The 19,009-nt window shown below is 55.7% G+C and overlaps 1 protein-coding gene across 7 annotated transcripts in view; it reads right to left on the bottom strand.

The window, feature by feature from the left end:
• The window catches only part of PTPRS (protein tyrosine phosphatase receptor type S), a gene marked incomplete at both ends in the record, with an annotated part of 57,897 nt that extends 50,264 nt beyond the window's left edge, over positions 1 to 7,633 (bottom strand). For all 7 annotated transcript variants that reach the window (XM_084248821.1, XM_084248822.1, XM_084248818.1 and 4 more), the window contains 3 exons: positions 894 to 1,035; positions 1,584 to 1,729; positions 7,543 to 7,633. In XM_084248821.1, the coding sequence (XP_084104947.1) occupies positions 894 to 1,035; positions 1,584 to 1,729; positions 7,543 to 7,633 (379 nt within the window). The remainder of the gene's footprint in view (positions 1 to 893; positions 1,036 to 1,583; positions 1,730 to 7,542) is intronic.
• Between the last annotated feature and the right edge of the window lie 11,376 nt (positions 7,634 to 19,009).

Consider the following 19,009-nt stretch of genomic DNA (forward strand, 5'->3'; position numbering starts at 1 on the left):
CAAAGGCTCCACGTGAACACACGGAGATGTGGAGGGCAGATGTTTCTGCCTGCCCAACATCTGTTCCTCTGTTCCTTTGGTGGACGAGCCTCTGACTAACCCCATCTACATGGGCTGACCCACCCCTGACTCCAGGGAGGACTCTGACAGTCGGAGTATGTGCCCCCCTGTCCTGATGCCAGCTCAGGGATGCCTACACTGGGCCAGCGAACAGCAGTCCTGGGTCCCGCGGGCCTCTCTTTTGGGTGGGGGCCAGGAGTCCGGAGCTGACGGGGGTGGGGGGAGCTCACGGAGCATATAGTTGATATGGAAGCAAACAAAGCCAGAGGAGAGTGAGTCCTGTGACCATCCCACGAGCTCCTGGATCCGGGTGAACCTAGAGCGAGCTGCTCCACGGACACCTTCCCTGCAGTCCCGCCGCTTGGCTGCGTTCCGGCCATGGCGAACCTGCCGGGCGGCGGCGGTTCCCATGGGCTAGCTCAGAGCCGCAGTCACCGTCCAGCGTGTCCTTCCACCCTGATGTCCACCCAGCGCCTGGCGATGCCATTCTCAGGACGGACCCTCATCATTAAACAATGCGTGACTTGTGCACAGACCAATTCTCTTTCTTACTTGAGCCAGTGCGAGTTGGATCAGTCTCGGGTAAACTTGTAAACTTGACTGAGGTGACAAACAAGGAAACTCTATTCCCTTAATGCTACTTTTTCCTGCCAAGGCTCGATAAATCCCTCCCAGCCAAGGCTCTGGGCCCCAGCGGTGTTACAGGCCGGAGAAGAGAAAGAGCGGCCCCCAAGGAGAAAATCCAAAAGCGAGGTTTTCTCAGATCCCTTCGGCGTTTGTCCCCAAAACCCAGAGCCTGACCTCTCTGGTGCCCACCCCAGGATGCCCAGTACCTCGGAGGACAGTGAGCTTGGCGTGGACGGTGATCTCTCCGATAGAGTTCTGGGCCACACACTCGTACACGTTCTCATCGCGAGGTGTCCGCAGCGGCTGGATCCTCAGCACGGCTCCCGCGCTCTCGTCAAACTCGATGGTCTGCAGCAGAGAAAGAGCAGGGTGAGCCCGGGCCTGGGTGACCGGGAGAAGAGCTGCTTCTGCACGCGTGTGGGTGCCCAGCGTGAAGGCACTGGAGGCAGAAAATGGCCTGGGGATGGGCAAGTGAAAGGGCGCTGTGTGTGTGGGTGCGGCAGACGTCCGTGTGCGTGGCGGGCGTGTGAAGGCACGCGGGAGGTGGAATGGGGCGAGCATGATCACATGCACCGGCACGGAGGTGTGAATCCCAGCAGTGGTGTGTGTGACCATGTCTGAGTGAGAAGACTGAAGAGGCAGGGCCTGGCCTCATGCCAAGGGGCATGAGGAGGCAGAGCAAGAGAGCCTGGGTGGGTCCTACCTGGACAGGCAGGTGGGGCCACGTGGCAGGGAGGGGTGGGAGAAGCTGCCAGTCAGGCTTCCCCGTGTTGGCCGCCTGGGCTGCATCTGGGGCATGTGTTAGTTCTATCTTCTACGACTGAGGTGCACGGCCCCACCTTGAGGGTGGGGTGAGGGGTGTTGGCCCTAGGCTACCTCCCTTGGTACCGACTCACCTCAAAGCGCTGCGAGTTGACTTTCTTGCCCTTCTTGTTCCAGGTCACCCGAGGCTTGGGGTCACCCGCAGCCTGGCACACAAAGGATGCGACACCCCCTGATACTCCAATCTGGTCCTTGGGCTCTTTAATGAACCTGGGGGGCTCTGAGGATGGAGCAGAAAAAGAAGGGGCTCTGGTGAGCCCAGGTTCATGGCCAGGACTGCTTGGGGCTCTGCAAACAAGCCCTCTACCCCCTAACCTGAGCTGAGATACCATGTGGGCCCAATCAAAGAGCTGGGCAGAGAAGGGGGAAGGCAGAGAAAAACCACCATCGAAGCCTTCCCCACCCCCACTGCTGCATACAGCAGCCACGCACGCTCACATGTGGACACAACCTCACACAGGCAGACCCACAAAGACCCGGTGCCACAGGCCATGGAGGAAGAGGAGACCCTCCAGTCTTAGGCCCTCAAGTTCAGTGTTTGGTCAGCCAAACCCTGGAGGAAATGTGGTCACAGAGAGCCTGGTTTAATTTGCTGGCGGGACATTTGGGGAAACTGAGGCACCAAGCAGGAAAAGTAGAGAACTAAGGTCAGAGCCAGCATTTTGACCCAGGGCTCTAGCATCTTTGCCCACACAAGGTGTCCAGACAAGAGGGCCAAGCTGGACTCAGAAGCTGGGAAAGGGTGATCAGGTTTTCCAAAGCCTATGGAGCAACAACCACTAGGGCGAGTGCTTACTGAGTGCCTAGAGTATGCCGGGGGAGAGGGGTACAGGCAGGAACATCAAATGGTTCCAAAAGCGCTGAGGGGCAAGACCATTGTGGCCCCATTTCACTCTTGAGAAAACTAAGGCACAGAACAGGCAAGGCACGCCTTCATGGGCAAGCTAGTCAGTGGCTACATGCTGGGGTTTGAACTGGGGTGGCTCGTGCCCATGATCTGGTGTATTCGATCTCTCAAAGAACATCTCTAATGGGAGCCGTGTCTGAACACCTGAGGCAGACTACAATATCCAGTGAATTTATCACCATTGTTTTCTATTTATTGACTTTACACAGTAACCTTTGAATCACCCAAAGGGATATTGGGTTTCCATTCACTGTAATGCTACAATGTATCCCAGAAAATGAATTCAGTTACTTCTGAGGTTTTTTTTTTTTTTTAAACCAACAGACTCAAAGGTTGTAACATACTTACAAGGTCCCTCAGGAAACAAACTGCCTACCCAATAATAAGAGATCGATTAAATGAATATACCAGGTGGAATACTACATAGCTGTAAAAAGGAAGCGGGACACCTTTTAAGTGAACAAGTCATGCATCACTGAACAATGTTTTGGTCAATGAGGCACCACATACATGCCAGGGGTCCTCATAGGCTCCACCATCAAGTCTAGGTATGTCATGGGATGTACCATCTAGGTTTGTGTCATTACACTCCATGACGTTAACCTGATGACAAATTCACTTAATCATGCATTTAGAATGGATCCTCATCATTAATGCATGCCTCATCAATGCATGACTGTATTTAAAGATGTTAAAATTAAAGTGACAAAAAGGTGAGCTGATTAAAGAAAATATTAAGTAAAAGTTTGGTATGTGACGTGAACAACTCAAGCTTGGGGAACCCTGGGCCTCTGAGCCTCCAACGTTAGTGCAGGTTGACCTGGAAAGCTCTGGCAGCTTGGAAACTCCGAGAAGCTGAAGGCCTCAGGTTCCAAGTCTGTGTACCCACAGGTCTGTTTCTCCCACCTATGGCAGGCTGGGCTTTGAATGAAAGAGTCCTCATCTAGTTGCCTGACTGGTGTCACCTCCCTCATACAAGGATCTACTCCCAATGATATGACCATCTCTCATGAAAATCAATAAAGCCACTCTAGGTATATGGGGTCTTACTCAGCCCTAGTGTATCCTGTGACTGCTGATCCCATTATACAGGTGGGATTGTACAGATTCAGGAAGATTAACGACCTTGCATGAAGTAACACAGTTCAGAAGCGACAGCACTGGAATTTTAAGCCCGACTCTCCATCTCCAAGTCCATATTTTGTGCTACTATCAACTCCTGGCCTGCAGCCTGACTTAGATGCTTTGCTTCATGTTGGGCTCTGGGCTAAGCCCTGCTCTCTGGCTCTGATGCCGGGGCCGGCCCTCTTCAGAGCCTCAAATCTGGTGACCCAGGCCATCTGCGTCTCCAGCCAAGGTCCCAAGGGAAAGTCACTGTGGCTGGGTCAGGAACCTTACTTCTGGGAAAATCTTCCCTCAGGAGGAGCTGGAAGGAAGGGCAGAGCTGGCTGTGGATAGCAGAAGGCATCCAGCTAGTGGGGGACACACCCCAAGCAACGGCCAATCCAGGATTGAGACACAGCAGGAGCCTGTGTTTTTCCTTCCTCCTGGACTTCCCTTCTCCTTCCCTCATCTGGCAGCTCCAACCTCAGCTGGACCAGTGTCTTGCCTGGGGAGTAGCCTCAGATTACTGCAGGCAGGGCCAGAAGACCCTCTGTTCCCACCACTGCCTTGGCACCTCTCACCACTGTCCTGATCATGCTTGGCTGAAGGAACTGCCCCATCACTCACAAGGTGGGCACGGGGCGTAACTGCTGGGACCCCACATAACTGCTCCTTTGATGTCTGATGACCTTTGAGAAAATGGCGTTTTGGCCTGATGCCCAACTGATGACCCGGTGAAGCTGCCCACTTGACCCTGGGCTCCCATCTGCAAGGCAGACGCCTTCTCAGCCTATCTCCAAGCAGCTCTGAGACCCAACCCCTCCAGAAGGAGGCCACAAGAAAATTCCTTGTGGCCACTCAGGTTCTCTCACTTGCCTCTCCCTCTCCTCTTGCCGAGGGGCCTCCAATACAAGACAGACACTTTGGGGTATGGCCGGAGCATGTAACAAGCAAATGCTTTGTGCTGGGGCTGGTGAGACTCTGCACAGCCTCACATCCATGCCTCAGAGCAGCAACAAGCTGGGAAGGGGCCGTGAGCAGACCAGGTCAGCCGGCTCATGATGCGCAGAGCTGGGATTCCAAGCTCTGCAAGCAGCCGGCTCAGTAAATAAGATTGTAGGTCTTCACTAACGGAGAGCACCCCAAGTATTCCTGTATCTTATATAAAGAGACTTGGAAGTTCAGAGTGGCGATGCCAACCACCAGCTTGAAGGCCGGAAGGGCTTGGCCCAATTTCTCTTTTTCCATTTCAGATTCTGCAGAGAAGAATCTGTTGCCAGAGCCAGAGACCCACCCACCCATTCCCTCCAACCCCGCCTGGGTCGGCCCCACAGCATCCTGGGAAGGCCCCAAAGGATAAGAGAACATTTCTGGAGCAGAAATTGCTCCTTTTGGTGCTGGTTAGGTTTTCAGGCGCCTGCTGGGCTTGCTGAGGCTGGACACTCCCCGCCCCAAATGACTCCCTGAGGACCTGGGCCACTCCTTGAACCTGGCAGTGCATATCACAGTGCCTTGGCTCCCCAGATTCCCTCCAGACGACAGTTTCTGCTAGACAGACCCACCAACAGGGTCAAAATTCTACCCAAGCAGATGGAGAGCTGGGTTCACTTCCAGCCCCAAAGTAACAAAGTCAGTACAGAACTCATGGAGGGAGCACCCACTAAACAGGCTCCCACTATATACCAAGTGCTGATATCCTGAGTCACACCCCTCTCTGTCCACTGGGACAAGCCTGGTCCCCTCTGCTCTGGTCCCCCCAACCCCATCAGTCTGTCCTTCCTATAGCAGCCACCAGAGGGTACCTGTGAGCACCCAAGCCAGGACCCATGCCTCCTCCTACACCCACTTCCCTACAGATAAAAAGCCCAAGAGCTCCCAGTGCCCACAAGGCCTTGTAAAACCTGCCCCATCCCCTCCCCTCACTCACTGCTCCAGTCACACAGGCCTCCTCACTGTTCTTCCAACATGCCAGGCATAGTCCTGCCCCAGGACCTTTGCATGTGCTATGCTCTCTGCTTGGAACATGTTTCCCCCAGATATCTTTAGGTCTCTGTTCAGATGCCACCTCCTTGTTGCAACTTTACCTGACTTCCTCCTGTCCATTTATAATGCAGCCCCTAGCGCTCCCCTCCCACCTGTATCTCCCCTCCTACTCATCTTGCTCCCTGGCATGTTCACATCCAACACACTAAATTATCAGCCTAGCTCCATTGCCAGTGGAATGTTTGTTTTGTTCTAGGTGCATAAACCAGTGCCTGGCATACAGTAGGTTCTTACTAAAAACCCACTGGATAAAAGAGGACACAGATCTACCTGTGGTGACTCAACAAAGCCAGAATTTGAACCCACGCCAGGGCAGTCTCCAGACTCCATGATCAACACCCCCTCATCACAATGGCTACTGTGTAGCTTTAGTTTCTCCAACACCTGTAAATGGGGGAAATCCTGGCTTCATCATACCCAGACTGGCAATTATCATAGGAGCAAGATGTCAAAGTAGTAAAATAAATTATTTATTCAGGCAGTGAAGGTAAATCAGAGGTTCTCATCTGGGCTGAGCCATTTTTTGCCTGGGGACACCTGTGATTGTCACAACTGGCGGCGCTCCTGGCACGAGCAGGTGGGACCATGGATGCTGCTCAGCACCCCAGTGCCTACGCAGGTCTCCCACAGAGAAGGACCTGGTCCCCGATGTCAGCTGTGCCAAAGGGGAGAGACAGACTTGTGCTAAATGAATGAATGAAAAAGTGAGGATGCTGAGTACCTTTGGCCCACCATTCCCACTGTGGGAACCAAGTCCAGGAAGACACAGGCCTGGGGGTGACAGGACCCAGTCATGCCTGGCTGCTGGCCTGGAGGTGATGTGACACAGTGGTCAGGAACCTGGCCTCTGTTCAAATCTCAATCTAGCCACCTCCTGGCTATGACATAAGCTCACTGTGCCTTAGTTTCCCCATCTATACAAAGGGGAAGATGGTAGCACCAATCAGCTACATCATCAGGTTGTGGTGGTTGATCTGAACGCATTAGGCATTTACTAAAAACCAAGAAAAAATGGATGATTCAGGTATGTTAGGTGTGTTATGTGAATGATATTCTCACCTGGCAGCAGTCATTATTTTACCTGTGGTAATTTAAGATTGTAGGCCTATTATGTGTAAGCGGTATGCAAGGGCCGATTACATGTTCTTGTCACAAGAGCACTAGGACGTGAAAAATGGGATGAGTCTCATTCAATCAGCTGAGATGTTGAGTCTCCAGCCCAGCTCAACCCAGCAGGTTGTCAGCAGAGCTAGGATTCAAACCCTGCCTGAGCATCCCAATTTCTTGCTCTGAGGGCTTTACTCTGGGTCCCCATGGGCCTGAGTGGTATCTTATTTAGGCCCCTTGGTGTGTTTGGGGAGGAAGGGGTGTCTTGGTGTTAGGGTCAGGCCTGACCCTCATTCTCAATATGTTAGTGCCAGAAATGCAGTCTTCTTCCTCCTTAAACCATACACCAATCTCTCCTTACCTCTAGGACTTTCCACTAGTTTGTCCGTCACCAAACTCCTACACACCCACAAAGCCCTAGCTTCAATATCCTATCTCCCAAGAAGCTCCCTTGGGAAGGTCTGTCTGCCTACATGTCTGCCAACTAAGTAATGGTGAACTCTGGCTAATTCCTAGCGATTTAAAGTAAGTCCCTGTCCCCTCTGAGCCTGTTACCCTCATTGAAAAATGTGGCAGGAAATGGGGTATGTTTTTGTGCGGCTGAAGGAGGGTGAAACAGATAAAGTCTGTGCCAAGGCAGAGTTGGCTGGGGAGACAGACATCATCACCATCATTACTGTTACTGTTTTATTAATGCCATCACTGTTATTTACCGGGAATCCCTCAGGACCTGATGCACTGTAAATGCTTCCTCGACCTCATTCATGGCGCACAGAGGCTCTGGCTGGCAAAATCAAGAGCCCTGGGGAGGCCCCAGCACACATACCCGTAAATGGGCACTCAGACGCCCTACACCCCGCACCAGTTCTTACCTTCTGCCGCGCAGCCTCCGACCAGCAGGACCACGAGGAAGCCCACGGGACCAACCACAGACGCCACACCAGGGCCCCAGGCAGGCGCCATGCTTGGCGGGAACCTGCAGCCTCTGGCCTCCTCCCTGGAGGGGGGTGGCCCCCCGGTCCCTCACAGACAGGCCTCAGGCAGAGCGTCAGACGGGCAGCGTCTGCAGAGACAACAGAGGGCTGTGATGGGGAGAGGAGCAGCTAGGGAAGGGGGGAAGCAGCAAGGGCAGAGAGTTGGGGGTGAAGAGTCACGGGCTTAGGGGAGAGAAGGCAAGAGGACAACGGGTTCAGGGGAGACAGGGTGACAGGACAACAGGGGAGGTGACGTGATGGGAAGGAAGTGTCGAGTCCCTGCTACAGACAGAATATTCGTGTCTCCCCAAAATTCATGTTGATTCATGTAACATCGTGAGGGCGGAGCGAGGCTCTCACCAATGGGATTTGTGTCCTAAATAGAAGGGACCCCAGAGCGCCCTGGGCCCTGTGGCTCCGTGAAGACACAGCAGAGCATCTGTGAACAGGAAGAGCGCCCTCATCACACACCGACCCTGCCCAGGCCTTGATCCTGGACCTCACCCTCCAGAACCATGGGAAATAAGTGTCTGGCCTGTGGGGTCCTGTGGGAGCAGTACACGTGGACTGTGAGAACCCTGGCACCCAAGTCCCACACTGGGGTTGCGTACCAGCGAGTACCAATTTCTCCCCTTATGGCCAATACTTGTCCAGATGACATTGCCAACTATCCCTAAATCCAGTCCCATTTGGCTACCAGTTAGATCCCCCCAGCCCCGCACCCCATCCCTGGGCCTGCTTTAACATCTCCCACAGCCCCTGTCACCTCCAGAGAAGCCACGACAGCAGGTGCTCCTCTCTGAGACTCGAGGTGCAGCCATGCAGGCTGAGGGAGTCCTCCCTCCAAGCCTTTGTCCCGGCAGTGCCCTCTACTGGCACGGCTGAGCCCCACGGCCACATGCCAGGTCTCAGCTCCACGGTCACTTCCTCAGGAAGCCCTCGCTGCCCCTTGAAGGTGAAGCCCCCAAGCCCCACTCCACACCCACAATCTCAGAAAAGCCTAAGGCGGTCCTCCACGGTGTCTATCCCAGTTTGCAAATTAACATAATACTAATCATTCAGCGTCTGCTTCCCCACAAGAATCTAAGCTCTTCCGAGGCAGAAGGGTCCCTCATTACAGGGACCAAACTCCGGGCCAGTCCCCCCCTCAATTGCCACTTCGTCCAGGACCAGGACAGAGGGCCAGGAAGGGACTGAGAGAGGCCCAGGGTGAGAAAGGGTCAGCCCTGCACCCACCCCAGGCTGCGCCCCGGGGCGGGTCCAGCCGTGACCACAGGGACTGGTGCCACATAATGACGGGACAGCCCCTGTGATTGTGCCTCCCAAAATACCCAGCTGTGGTCACCTCGCCCAGCCCGGCCCCAGGGCAAGGCTAGGTTGGTGGGGCCAGGTCATGGCCCCAGTGAAGGGCAGGAGCCTGGACGGGGGGGGGGGGGGGGGGGGAAGGAGGGGGGGCTTAACATGCACACAGTCAGACCAGGCACAGAGAAGGAGACTGGTACACAGGCCACAGCCACACCATAGACAGACCCAGACACACCACAGACAAACGGACACCAGACACCATCACGTGTGTGCTCACACAGTCAAGCGACGGAGATCAGCCCACGCGCAGTCAGACAAATACAACTTGCACACAGTCAGACCACATGCACAACAGCTGACCTCAGACACACGGACAGAGTCAATAGAAATATTCAGTCATGCGTTTTAATCAACGTGGGCCTGCACAGGCTGTGCCACGGAGGCTGGGTGTGCAAGAGGCTGGGTGTGTGAAGGGTAGGTGTGCAGGCGGCTGGCCATTAGATTGCCAATACACACAACCTGCACAGTCAGAACCCAGGCAAGGTTACACTCTGTAACACCTGCACAGTGACACACCCCTGGATGACACACTTCTCTGAACTCGTCCCAGTCACTAAGGGACGCGTGACTGTACACACTGAGGGTCGTGACAGAGCAGACAATATACTTACACAGTCAAACCATGACTGCACTCAGACAAGACACGCCCGCAGGTTCACACAAAGCCCACAGGTGCACAGCCAGGCAAGACCCATGTCTAGGGGCCGGCCAGGCAGCACAGCACACAGCTGAGCTCCCGGTCCACGGGGCCCAGGTAATGCACACTCCGACCACAGACTCGATGTCTGCACAGGAGCGAGGATGGCAGAGCCCAGGCAAGGGAGAAAGGCCAGGCAGTCAGTCACACACTCTTGCACATGCCAGACAATACACACAACCTGCAGTCAGAACCCCCGCCCCGTGCACTGTCTGCACTTGCAGACAGACACACGCCATCAGACAACAGACACACAAGCAGTCAGGGACCAGGGAGCCTGAAGTAAAGCTCCTTACTCTGGCCCCCACCCCAGGCTCCTTCAGAGCAAAAGTAGCCACTGAGGAAGGCAGACGCCAGCTGGGAAAAACAGCCCCTGGCCAGCCAGGGCCAGGGCGACCACAGCAGCTGGCCCCACCCAGGCGGACATCTGCTTGGCCACATTTGGGAAGACAGGCCGTGACCCAAACCTCTTGGATCAACTAGGCAGACCCTCAGAGAGCTTGTGGGGAAACTGAGGTAGCACAGTGGGGTGACAGCCCAGAGGGAGTCAAACTCAGACGTACCACTCTACCAGGACCCCCAGGGGGTGACTCCCTGCTCCAGCCTGAGTCTCCTGGCCTAGAACACTGGCTTACGTGGCCAGGGGCTGCCTGTGCCCAGGAGGTCCCTGGCCACAGCTGCCTCCCCCGCTCAACGTGTCCCAAGCAAGCCAGGGCCAGCTCTCTTCTAAGCACCCCTGCTTCCTTCCCACACCTCCCAGTGTCTGGGCTGGACAGGGCTGGTTCAGGTACAGCGGGCCTCGCCACAAGCTACCAACTTTCCCAAGCCCTCCGCTGCAGCTGGTCGGGATGGGGCAAAGCATTGGGGGCACTGAGGCCTGGATAAGGGGGCAGCCAACGGGGGTGGGAGGCACGGGATAGACTCACCCAGGAGAGGAGAGTCAGATACCGTGAGACATTACCATGGAAGGTCCGTTCTAGCGAGTTTTAGGCCCCATCCTTCCTATGACAGAGGTAGGACCCTGCAAAGTCCGTGACCTTCCTGCCACCCCCCACTCCTGGAAAACACCGTGGGGGTGGTTCCTGCAAGGAGTCAGGAGAGAATGCAAACAAGTCCTGTCAGCTCTACCCTCAAAATACATACTGAATTGGCCTCTACCTGGTCCAGCCCCACCTTTGCTCACCTGGATGAATGCTGTTACCTCCCGCCCTTGCCCCCCGCCATCCGTTCTCCCCAAAGCAGCCATGAGAGGGTGCTTGTGAGCCCCCCAGTCAGGTCCTGCCCAGTCCCTGCCCACAGCCCTCCAGGGCTACCACCTCCCTGGGGGGCAAGCCCACGTCCTCCCCACGGTGCTCCTCCCTTCTCTGCCTTCATTTTCTTCCTCTTTCCATTCCTCAGTCAGCCTGCTCACAGTTCTTCCAATATGCCAGGCCCAGTCCTGCCCCCGTGCCTTTGCATGTGCGGAGCCTGCTGCCTGGATATCTGTTTCCAGACATGTTATTATTTGGCTGAGAATGAAAGAGTGAAGGGGAGGCGGGGAGGTATCTCTGCACCAGGAACGTTATGAGGAAGGGCAAGAAGAAATGCCTAGAGGTCCCGGGAGGGAGAGGGGGAGAGACTGGTACAGAGAAAGATGTGGCATCAGGTCAAGCCTCCTCTCTGCCCCTCTAGCAGTAAAGCAGCCCGATCACCAGCCCATCAGCCCCATTACTGTCAAGATGGGGAAACTCAGGCAGGTGCATGAGGGCTGCCTGAGGTGTGGCCATTAAGAAGGAACAGTCACTTAGGGGAGTTGCGGGAAATAACTTGGGCAGCAGATGAGACAGGCATGGGGGAGGAAGGGCAGAGGGAAGCAGCTCCAGACCTGGAGCCCAGGCCCAGGGAGGCTCCCTGCCCACCCTGCTCAGCCACCTGCCAAGGGCTTCCTCCACGCCTCTTGGTAGTCCACCACAGGGAAGCACCCGTCTTTCACAAATGAGGAAACTGAGACTCACTGAGGAGGGGGACTTCCCAAGGCCCCTTGCAGGGTCCAGAGCTCATGCTAAATCACATGGCTATGTCCTTCCTGGGTCACTGTGTGATCTCAAGAAAGAGAATGACCCTCCCTGGGCCCCAGTACACCCTGCTGGGTGGTCTCTGAGGGTTCTTAGGCAGTGCTGATGAGGAGCAAGTGGCCACCCATTCCAGCTGGGCGCCAGGAGGGGGGCACGTGATCTTGGAACCAGCCTTGTGTACCCACGCGGTGCAGAGAGCATAAAGGGGTGATTATGAGCCAGGACTGGGCAGCAAACAGGCTCTGTGTCACCAGCACGAGGCAGGGTCCTTTGATTAAGTAGGCAGGGGTGTCGCTCCCTGTCCCCTGACTCAGGGTCGGTCCTGTCCTGGGAGGGGGGTCTAGAGGCTCATTGACCCTCAGGGGAGTTTCATGGCCCCAGGGCAGGGGAAGGTAAGGTTGACTTCACTGGTTGGTTGGGCTTAGGACAAGGCTCCCAATGGTACAACCTCACACACACCTCTCCTGCCCCACTGCCTTCCTTCTGGGCCCAGACTATACTGCTGCTCTGAACCCCATTTTCACAGCCTCAGAGCTTCTGGAGGGCAGAACCCCAGATCTAGTTTCCTTGGATTACTGTGTCCCCAAGTGTCAAGCAGGGTCTGAGCTCAAGCCCTGGTCACTGGTGAGCGCAGTGGCTCTGGCTAATCCCCTCTCCCTCCTGGGGCCTTGAGGTCCCTCCACCAGGAAATGGGCTAGGGCAGGGCCGGGTGGGGCTGGCCCTGCCATCTTTCCCGGAACGTGCTTGGACTGGGGCAGGGAGTTGCTTTTAATTGACTACCAATCTCTACTGGGTGCTGTTCCCAAAGGTCCCTAAGGCCAGGAATGGACAGGTGGGGTGGATGGAGAGCCAGTCTCGGGCCAGTGAGGAATGAGTAATGCCCACTGATGACCCTCTTGTGTTTCCTTCTGTTCGACAGATGAGGAAACTGAGGCCTGGAGAGGGAGTGCTATTCTTCACTGTGGAGGGGCTGGGCTGGGGTTCAAGGTCAGAAAATAGTTTTCAATACAGCCCAGAGTTCACACTCCTTGGTTTCCAGGCTCCAGACTTGGCCCTGCCAGCTTGTGCCCTAGGTCAGCTTCATGGAGGAATCTGTATTGCCCAGATTTGGGTTGCACCCCAGCTCGAGTCACACCTACCATCGCTCCCAGCTCCCCTGCTCCGCATTCTGACCCTGGGCCCTCCTGCTGCCTCTTCCCGCAGGTTCCCGCAGTTCCCACGCGCACTGTTCTGTGCCAGTGCTCCAAGGCTTTCTTAACACAGGCCCCCTTACCAGGTACCTCTCTCCCCTACGGGCCCAGTTGTCAGCTCATCCTTCAAGCTGCAGCCACGTTTCCCCCACGCCAGGTTGTTCCTGATCCCCTCGGAACTGTTCCCTTCACCCCGGGGTCCCTTCCACAGCCCAGCTGTGGCCTCCCATCCTGGGGCTGGGCGTGGCTATGTCCAACTCTGCCCCCCCCACCCGCCCCGCCGCCAAAATAAAAACCTTTCATGGTTCCCATTAATGTCCATTAAAATCCAGACGCGTAACTTCAGCCTCCGGAACTGCTGGCTGCATTGTGTTGCACCCCTAGAGTCACACGTATCCTGTCTGAGCCCCGACTCTTTGCCCTCTGGCTTGCCTGGGATCGCAGTACACAGTGCTCCTTCCATTCAGCACTTTCCCTCTTTCCCAATCCAACTTCAGCTCTCAATCAAAGGACTCTGCTGGGCTGTCACTTCCTCAGGAAGTCCTCTTGGATGACCCTCTGAGCTCCCTAGCACCCTCTGCTCCCATGATGGGCCTTTCCCCCACCCCAGGAATGTGCATATACTGGATACCTACTGCATGCCTGACCCCACTCGGCCCTTTGCCCACATCCTTCTTGTGGTCACATCTACTTCAGAGGGGGAAACTAAGGTCAGCGGGGGACACCACAGGCAAAGGGGGTGGCCACAGGCAGACTCCAACAGCAGCTTACATCTGTTCTGGGAATCTGTTCAACGCTTAAGGGCTGGAGATGAGGTCCAAGAAGGGGCAGGCATGGCTTAGAGGGGGTGTCCTCTGGGAGTTGGCATAAAGTCCCTCTGGTGTCACCCAGGACTCTAGAAAGGAATTCTGGGAAGCAAGACCCCAGGCAATAATAGGGGTGCTGAAGCACGGGTTCCTTGGACGACAATGGGGCTGCAAAGGCATGGAGCTGAGGGACAGGAACGTGAAGTGGAAAGCGGGTGCAGATATTCTTGTCCCAACCCACCCAGTTTATTAAAGACCCCAGGAGCCACATCAACCTGAGTCCACAGGTCCCAGGAACACAGGGACAAATGGAAAAAGGGAAACTTTCCGTGAGTTTGGGGGTGGATCACGGCAGGGATCCAAGCCGCCTATCTCCACTCCACCCACCACCCATGGTTCTGCCGCCTCGCCTGGTCTGCGGCTGGGCCCGGGGAAGGTGCCAGAACGCCGGAGCCCCCATCAGCGCATCCAGGAGGGGCAGCAGAAGCAGCCCGAGCCTGGCTCCGCCTCCGAGAGGGGGAGGTCGGCTGGGGGCCAGGCGGGGGAGGGGACCCCTCGGAGCATAACGGTCTGGAGTTTTCCAAAGTGCCAGCAGCCAGCCTGCACGGACGGCGGGAGCCCAAGGCAGCGGCGATCTGAGCTGCCCCTGGAGGGCAGCTGGGGCGTCCGCGTGGGGGGGGGGACCGCAAGGGTCCCCCTCCCAGGAACAGTGAGAAGGAGCACAGAGGGGGGCAAAGCCCAGGGCGCAGGGCTGGAAGGGGATCCGGGGCGCACTCACCCCTCGGCTTGGAGACCGGGTTGGAGACGGGGGTCCAGCGCAGCTCCTGCTGGGGAAGCGCCGTCCAGGCGCCGCGGGAAAGCGAGGGCTCGGGAGCGGCCAGGCCCAGCAGCTCGTCCCGGGGCGGGCCGGGGGCGGGGCGGGGGCGGGGCCCCGGCCGGAAGTGGGGCGGGGGAAGCCCGTGGGGAGCCCCATCTGGGGGCGCGGGCAGCGTCCTTGGGGATGCAGGGGGTGGGGAAGCTTCGGAGGGGCTGTGCCCCTTCGACCTGCACAAATGGGGCAGATCCCTAAGGGGCATGACCCTCCCCCCTTGGAAGTCTGCGCCCCGAACGAGGCCCTACCCTGCTCCCTCTCCCCTTCCAAGCGCAGACTGTGGCCATGGTAACGGATGAAGGGGTGGATGCTGCACAGCAGCAGAGGGCTCCCCAAACACTCCCGAATACGGGGGTCGCAGAAGGGGCCGAAAGACCCCCTCCCAGTCGGGGCGGGTGGCAATGGCCGCGCCCCCTGCACCCAGAGACCCAGAGATGGGGGAGGGGCGCGACAAAGGGGCTTCCCTCCCCTGGGAGTTCGCTGGGGTCCGGGCGATGACTGGGGGACACCGTGGCAAAGGCCCCTATCCTGACCACAAGCCAGAGCAGGGGGTGGAGAGCGCAGGGCCAGATTGGAAACAGATGGGGCCACCGTGCCAGGCCCGAGACACCCGATCCCGGGGAGGGGGAGGGAGGAGGAGGAGGGTGGGGAAGTGGGGGCGGCCCCACCCCGGCAGCCAATCCCAGCTGAGGGGCTGCCCAGTGCGGGTTTGAAAACTCCACAGGCGACTGGGGAAGATGGAGGCTCAGGGGGTCCTGGGAGCTTGGGGAAGCGATCAGGGAGGGGCAGAACCCGGAGGGAGACCCACAGGCCTCGGCAGGAGGGGCCCGCTCCCCACATCTGCTCCCATGCTCGGCAAGAACGCCTCTCGTTCCACCATTAGCGCTCAGGATGAATCCCATGGCCGTCATTTATTGAGCCAGCACATAGGAGCGCTTCTGCAGATGGTCACCCACCAGCTCCGAGGGAAAGCGGAGGAATGAAATGATTCCCTGAAGCACAGGAAGGCAGGGATTCTAACCAAGGTTCGGGTCCAGCCGCGAGTTGCTACCCACAAGACCGCAGCAGGCCAAGAGTCCGAAAATGATAAGGAATCCCTAGAATTTACAGCCCTCCCCAAGCAGTGCCGAGAGAGAAGGGCACCCAGTAGGTTGCAGGGCTTTGATGGGGGAGAGGGAGACACGGCAGCTGTGGAAACCCAGAAGGGTCCCTGATCAGGTTCAGATAACTCATTTCCCATGGTGGCCCATCCATGCACTGCTATGGCTGCCCTACAGGGTGCACCTCCCACCTCCCCAGCACTCAGCACCTCCTCAGTGGCTGATCTGTACCTTTCACATCATGTGGCCCAGTTCCCTCCCCCCTGAACAATGGAAGGTATAACCCCAGGTCCCCTGGCACTGGGGAGGCCTGGGCTGGAGTCTCCCAAGCACTGGACACACTGTAGGTGCTTGGTGAATATCTAGATGTAGATTCTTCACTTGGCCCTTCTGCCAGGTGCACACAGTAGGCACTGTCCAACACAGAATGGTCTGACATCTCCTCCCCCCAACATGAGTCTCATACGTGGGAGGCACACAGTAGGTGCCTCACAGAAGTGGGACACAGGAGGTATTCTCTAATCAACAGCATAACCTCCCCGAGCTCAGCAGGACACACTGCTAGAGGAAGGTACTGGGTGCTCTGCACGCATCTGCAGACAGAACAGCCCAGGCAGAGGGATCATGCAGACCTGGGTTTGAATCCAGACATAACCCATGTGACCTTACACTCTGTGCCTCAGTTTCTCCATCTGTAATATAAACCAGGCACCCTACAAGAAGCCACCTGGTCAGGACACCCAGGGCAGAAGTGCCTGTCTGTGTCACCTAGGAGCCAGAGGATAGTAGCTGAGGACCTGTTGCCCCTTCCTTGGGCCTCTTGTCCATATGTCCCTGGAGAGGGCCTCCTGTCTCCATGTGATGGTGGTGACCCTTCAGCGGGGGAGAGAGATCTGGGGCAGATCTCTTGCATCTCCGGCTGGGAGGTCCCTTATGCATAGCCACAAGGTGCTCCATAATGGCTCTGATCATCTCATACGCTAATTGCCTGGCCCAGGGAGCACCTCTCTACTAGACTGTGTGACCTTGGCGGGCAGGGCTAGGTATTGGTCAGAACAAGCATGGCACACAGTAGGTTTTCAGCAAATATCTAATAAATAGCCAGACCCTCACCCAGAAGAGCCCCCTCCAACACTGCTCTCCCCCAGAGGCCAAATATGCAGCACCTTCATGACAAAGCAGGGGTTGTTAGCTACCCTTTTCTAAAACAAACATTTGTTGAGTTCCTACTGTGTGCCAAGCCTGACTGCAGGGCATAGAGAGGTCACTATAAAACTGACAAAGATCTCTGCTCCTACTCCAGTGGGAACAAATAAAATACAGCAGGTCCTCCAATAAAGTTTCATTCAACATCATTTTATTATAATAGTGATGAGAACAAAATAATATCCAATCTATGTTGAAAGAAAGGATGTTATTTGAGGGCTTGCTGAATTTTTGTTTTATACATTTTTTTCACTTACAGTTGCAATTTCCAAGAATCTATTGATGTCAAGTGGGAACTCACTGCACACCAAGGATCAGCTGGTGATAAAGGCTCTCAAGATGAACAACGTGGGGGGAGGTCCTCATGGGTAGGATGTCATATTAAATAGGCGAGGGCCAGGAAGTGAGGAGGTGACATTTGAGCTAAGATATTAAAGTGTGGATGTTTCAAAGGAGCAATTCAGGCATCAGGAACAGCACATACAAAGATCCTGGGGCAGGACATGCCTGGCATATTAGACAGACAGTGAGAAAGCCTCTTCCTGGCTGGAATGAGGGAGGGGGAGAGAGGGAGATGGGGAGAGCAGGGAAGAGACAGAAGCAGATCCTGCGGGGTCTTGTGGGTACTTGGACTTTTACCAGGAGGAAGGTGGAAGCCCTGGGGAGCTGTAGGGAGAGAAAGGAGAGGATGTGGCTCGGGTATTTACAGGTACCCTCTAGCTGTGCGGATACGACAGTCTGTGTAAGGCCAAGAGTAAAGACCAGGAACTATGGCAGAAGCAACTGCACTGGTTTAGGTGGAGCTGCAGGGAAAAGAGGCACATTCTGGAAAGATTGTGAAGGCAAAGTTAACAGAATTTTCAAAAGGACAGTTTGGAGGCATAAGTTAAAGGGATGACTATAGGGTTTTTGACCTAAGCACCTTGAAGGTTACAGCTGCCACCTCCAGGAAGTCCTCCCAGACTGCTTTGCCCACCCAGTGCCTGTAGGAGCTGACCCCAGGAGCCCCCAAATGTTCATGTGATATGTGCTCAGTACACAGGAGGCAGCTGCCCTTGGGGAGGAACATGGGATAGATCACGTCAGCTTCACAGCTGGGACTTTGGGGGTAATTTTTTTCAAAATAACTTTTCTTCTAATTATAAAATAGGCACGTGCAGCAGAAAATTAGGAAAAATCAGCAAAAAGAAGAAAATAAAAATTGCCCATAATCCACTCCTCTCCTGAAGAGAAACTCTTAGCATGTGGTCATTTTCATTCACTCTTTCCACAAACACTTACTGAGCACCTACTGTGTGCTGGGCTGCCGGGGACTTGGTGGTGAGCATGACAGGGCCGGCTCCCTGTGCTCTCATGGGGCAGACATAAGTTGGAGTGGACACCCAGGGAGACAAACACTGTTAACAGTGCTGTGAGATGCCAAAAAAGGAAATGAAATATACTAGAAATGAGACTGTAGAAGCCGGGGGCATGTGGAGGGGCCTCCGAGGACGGAGATGAGAGCAAATCAGACACGCGAACACCTAAGGGAACAGAGTTGCAGGCAGAAGGAACAACAAGTACCAAAGGTCCCGGGGCCCACCACTTCCTTTTAGTCTTCACTCTATGTGCGCAAAAGGGTACTTTTCCTTCTTTAAAGGAGACCACCACTTGCCAGTATCCAGCCCAGAGAACTTAATGGACTTCCACTGTTCTCTATTAAAAACAACACTGAAAGGGAAGCCCGCAGATTAAGTGGGGCCCCATCCTTTCCTCCAAACAGCTTGCAAGCGAACAGTGTCCCCCTGGGACTGCAAGCTTTTAAAATGTGCCTTGATAGAGAGCCCTCAGAAAAAACTTCATCTTGGACACACCTGGGCAGGACCCCATTACTACTCTCCCATGTCCCACCTTCCTCACATTTGGGGTCAAAATCTCTGGAAATTTCATTTCTGGGTAACTACCAAATTCCACACCCCTGGTTTTCATAGTGAGAGAGAAACTGGCTGGGCGGCTTCTCCATTCTCTGGGCTCCCCACCCCTAGGTTGCCTGTGCCCGCAGGGCCCCTCCCCACCTAGCTGGCATTTGTGACCTGG

The sequence above is a fragment of the Talpa europaea genome (assembly GCF_964194135.1).
Source record: "Talpa europaea genome assembly, chromosome: 12".
Lineage (NCBI taxonomy): Eukaryota > Metazoa > Chordata > Mammalia > Eulipotyphla > Talpidae > Talpa > Talpa europaea.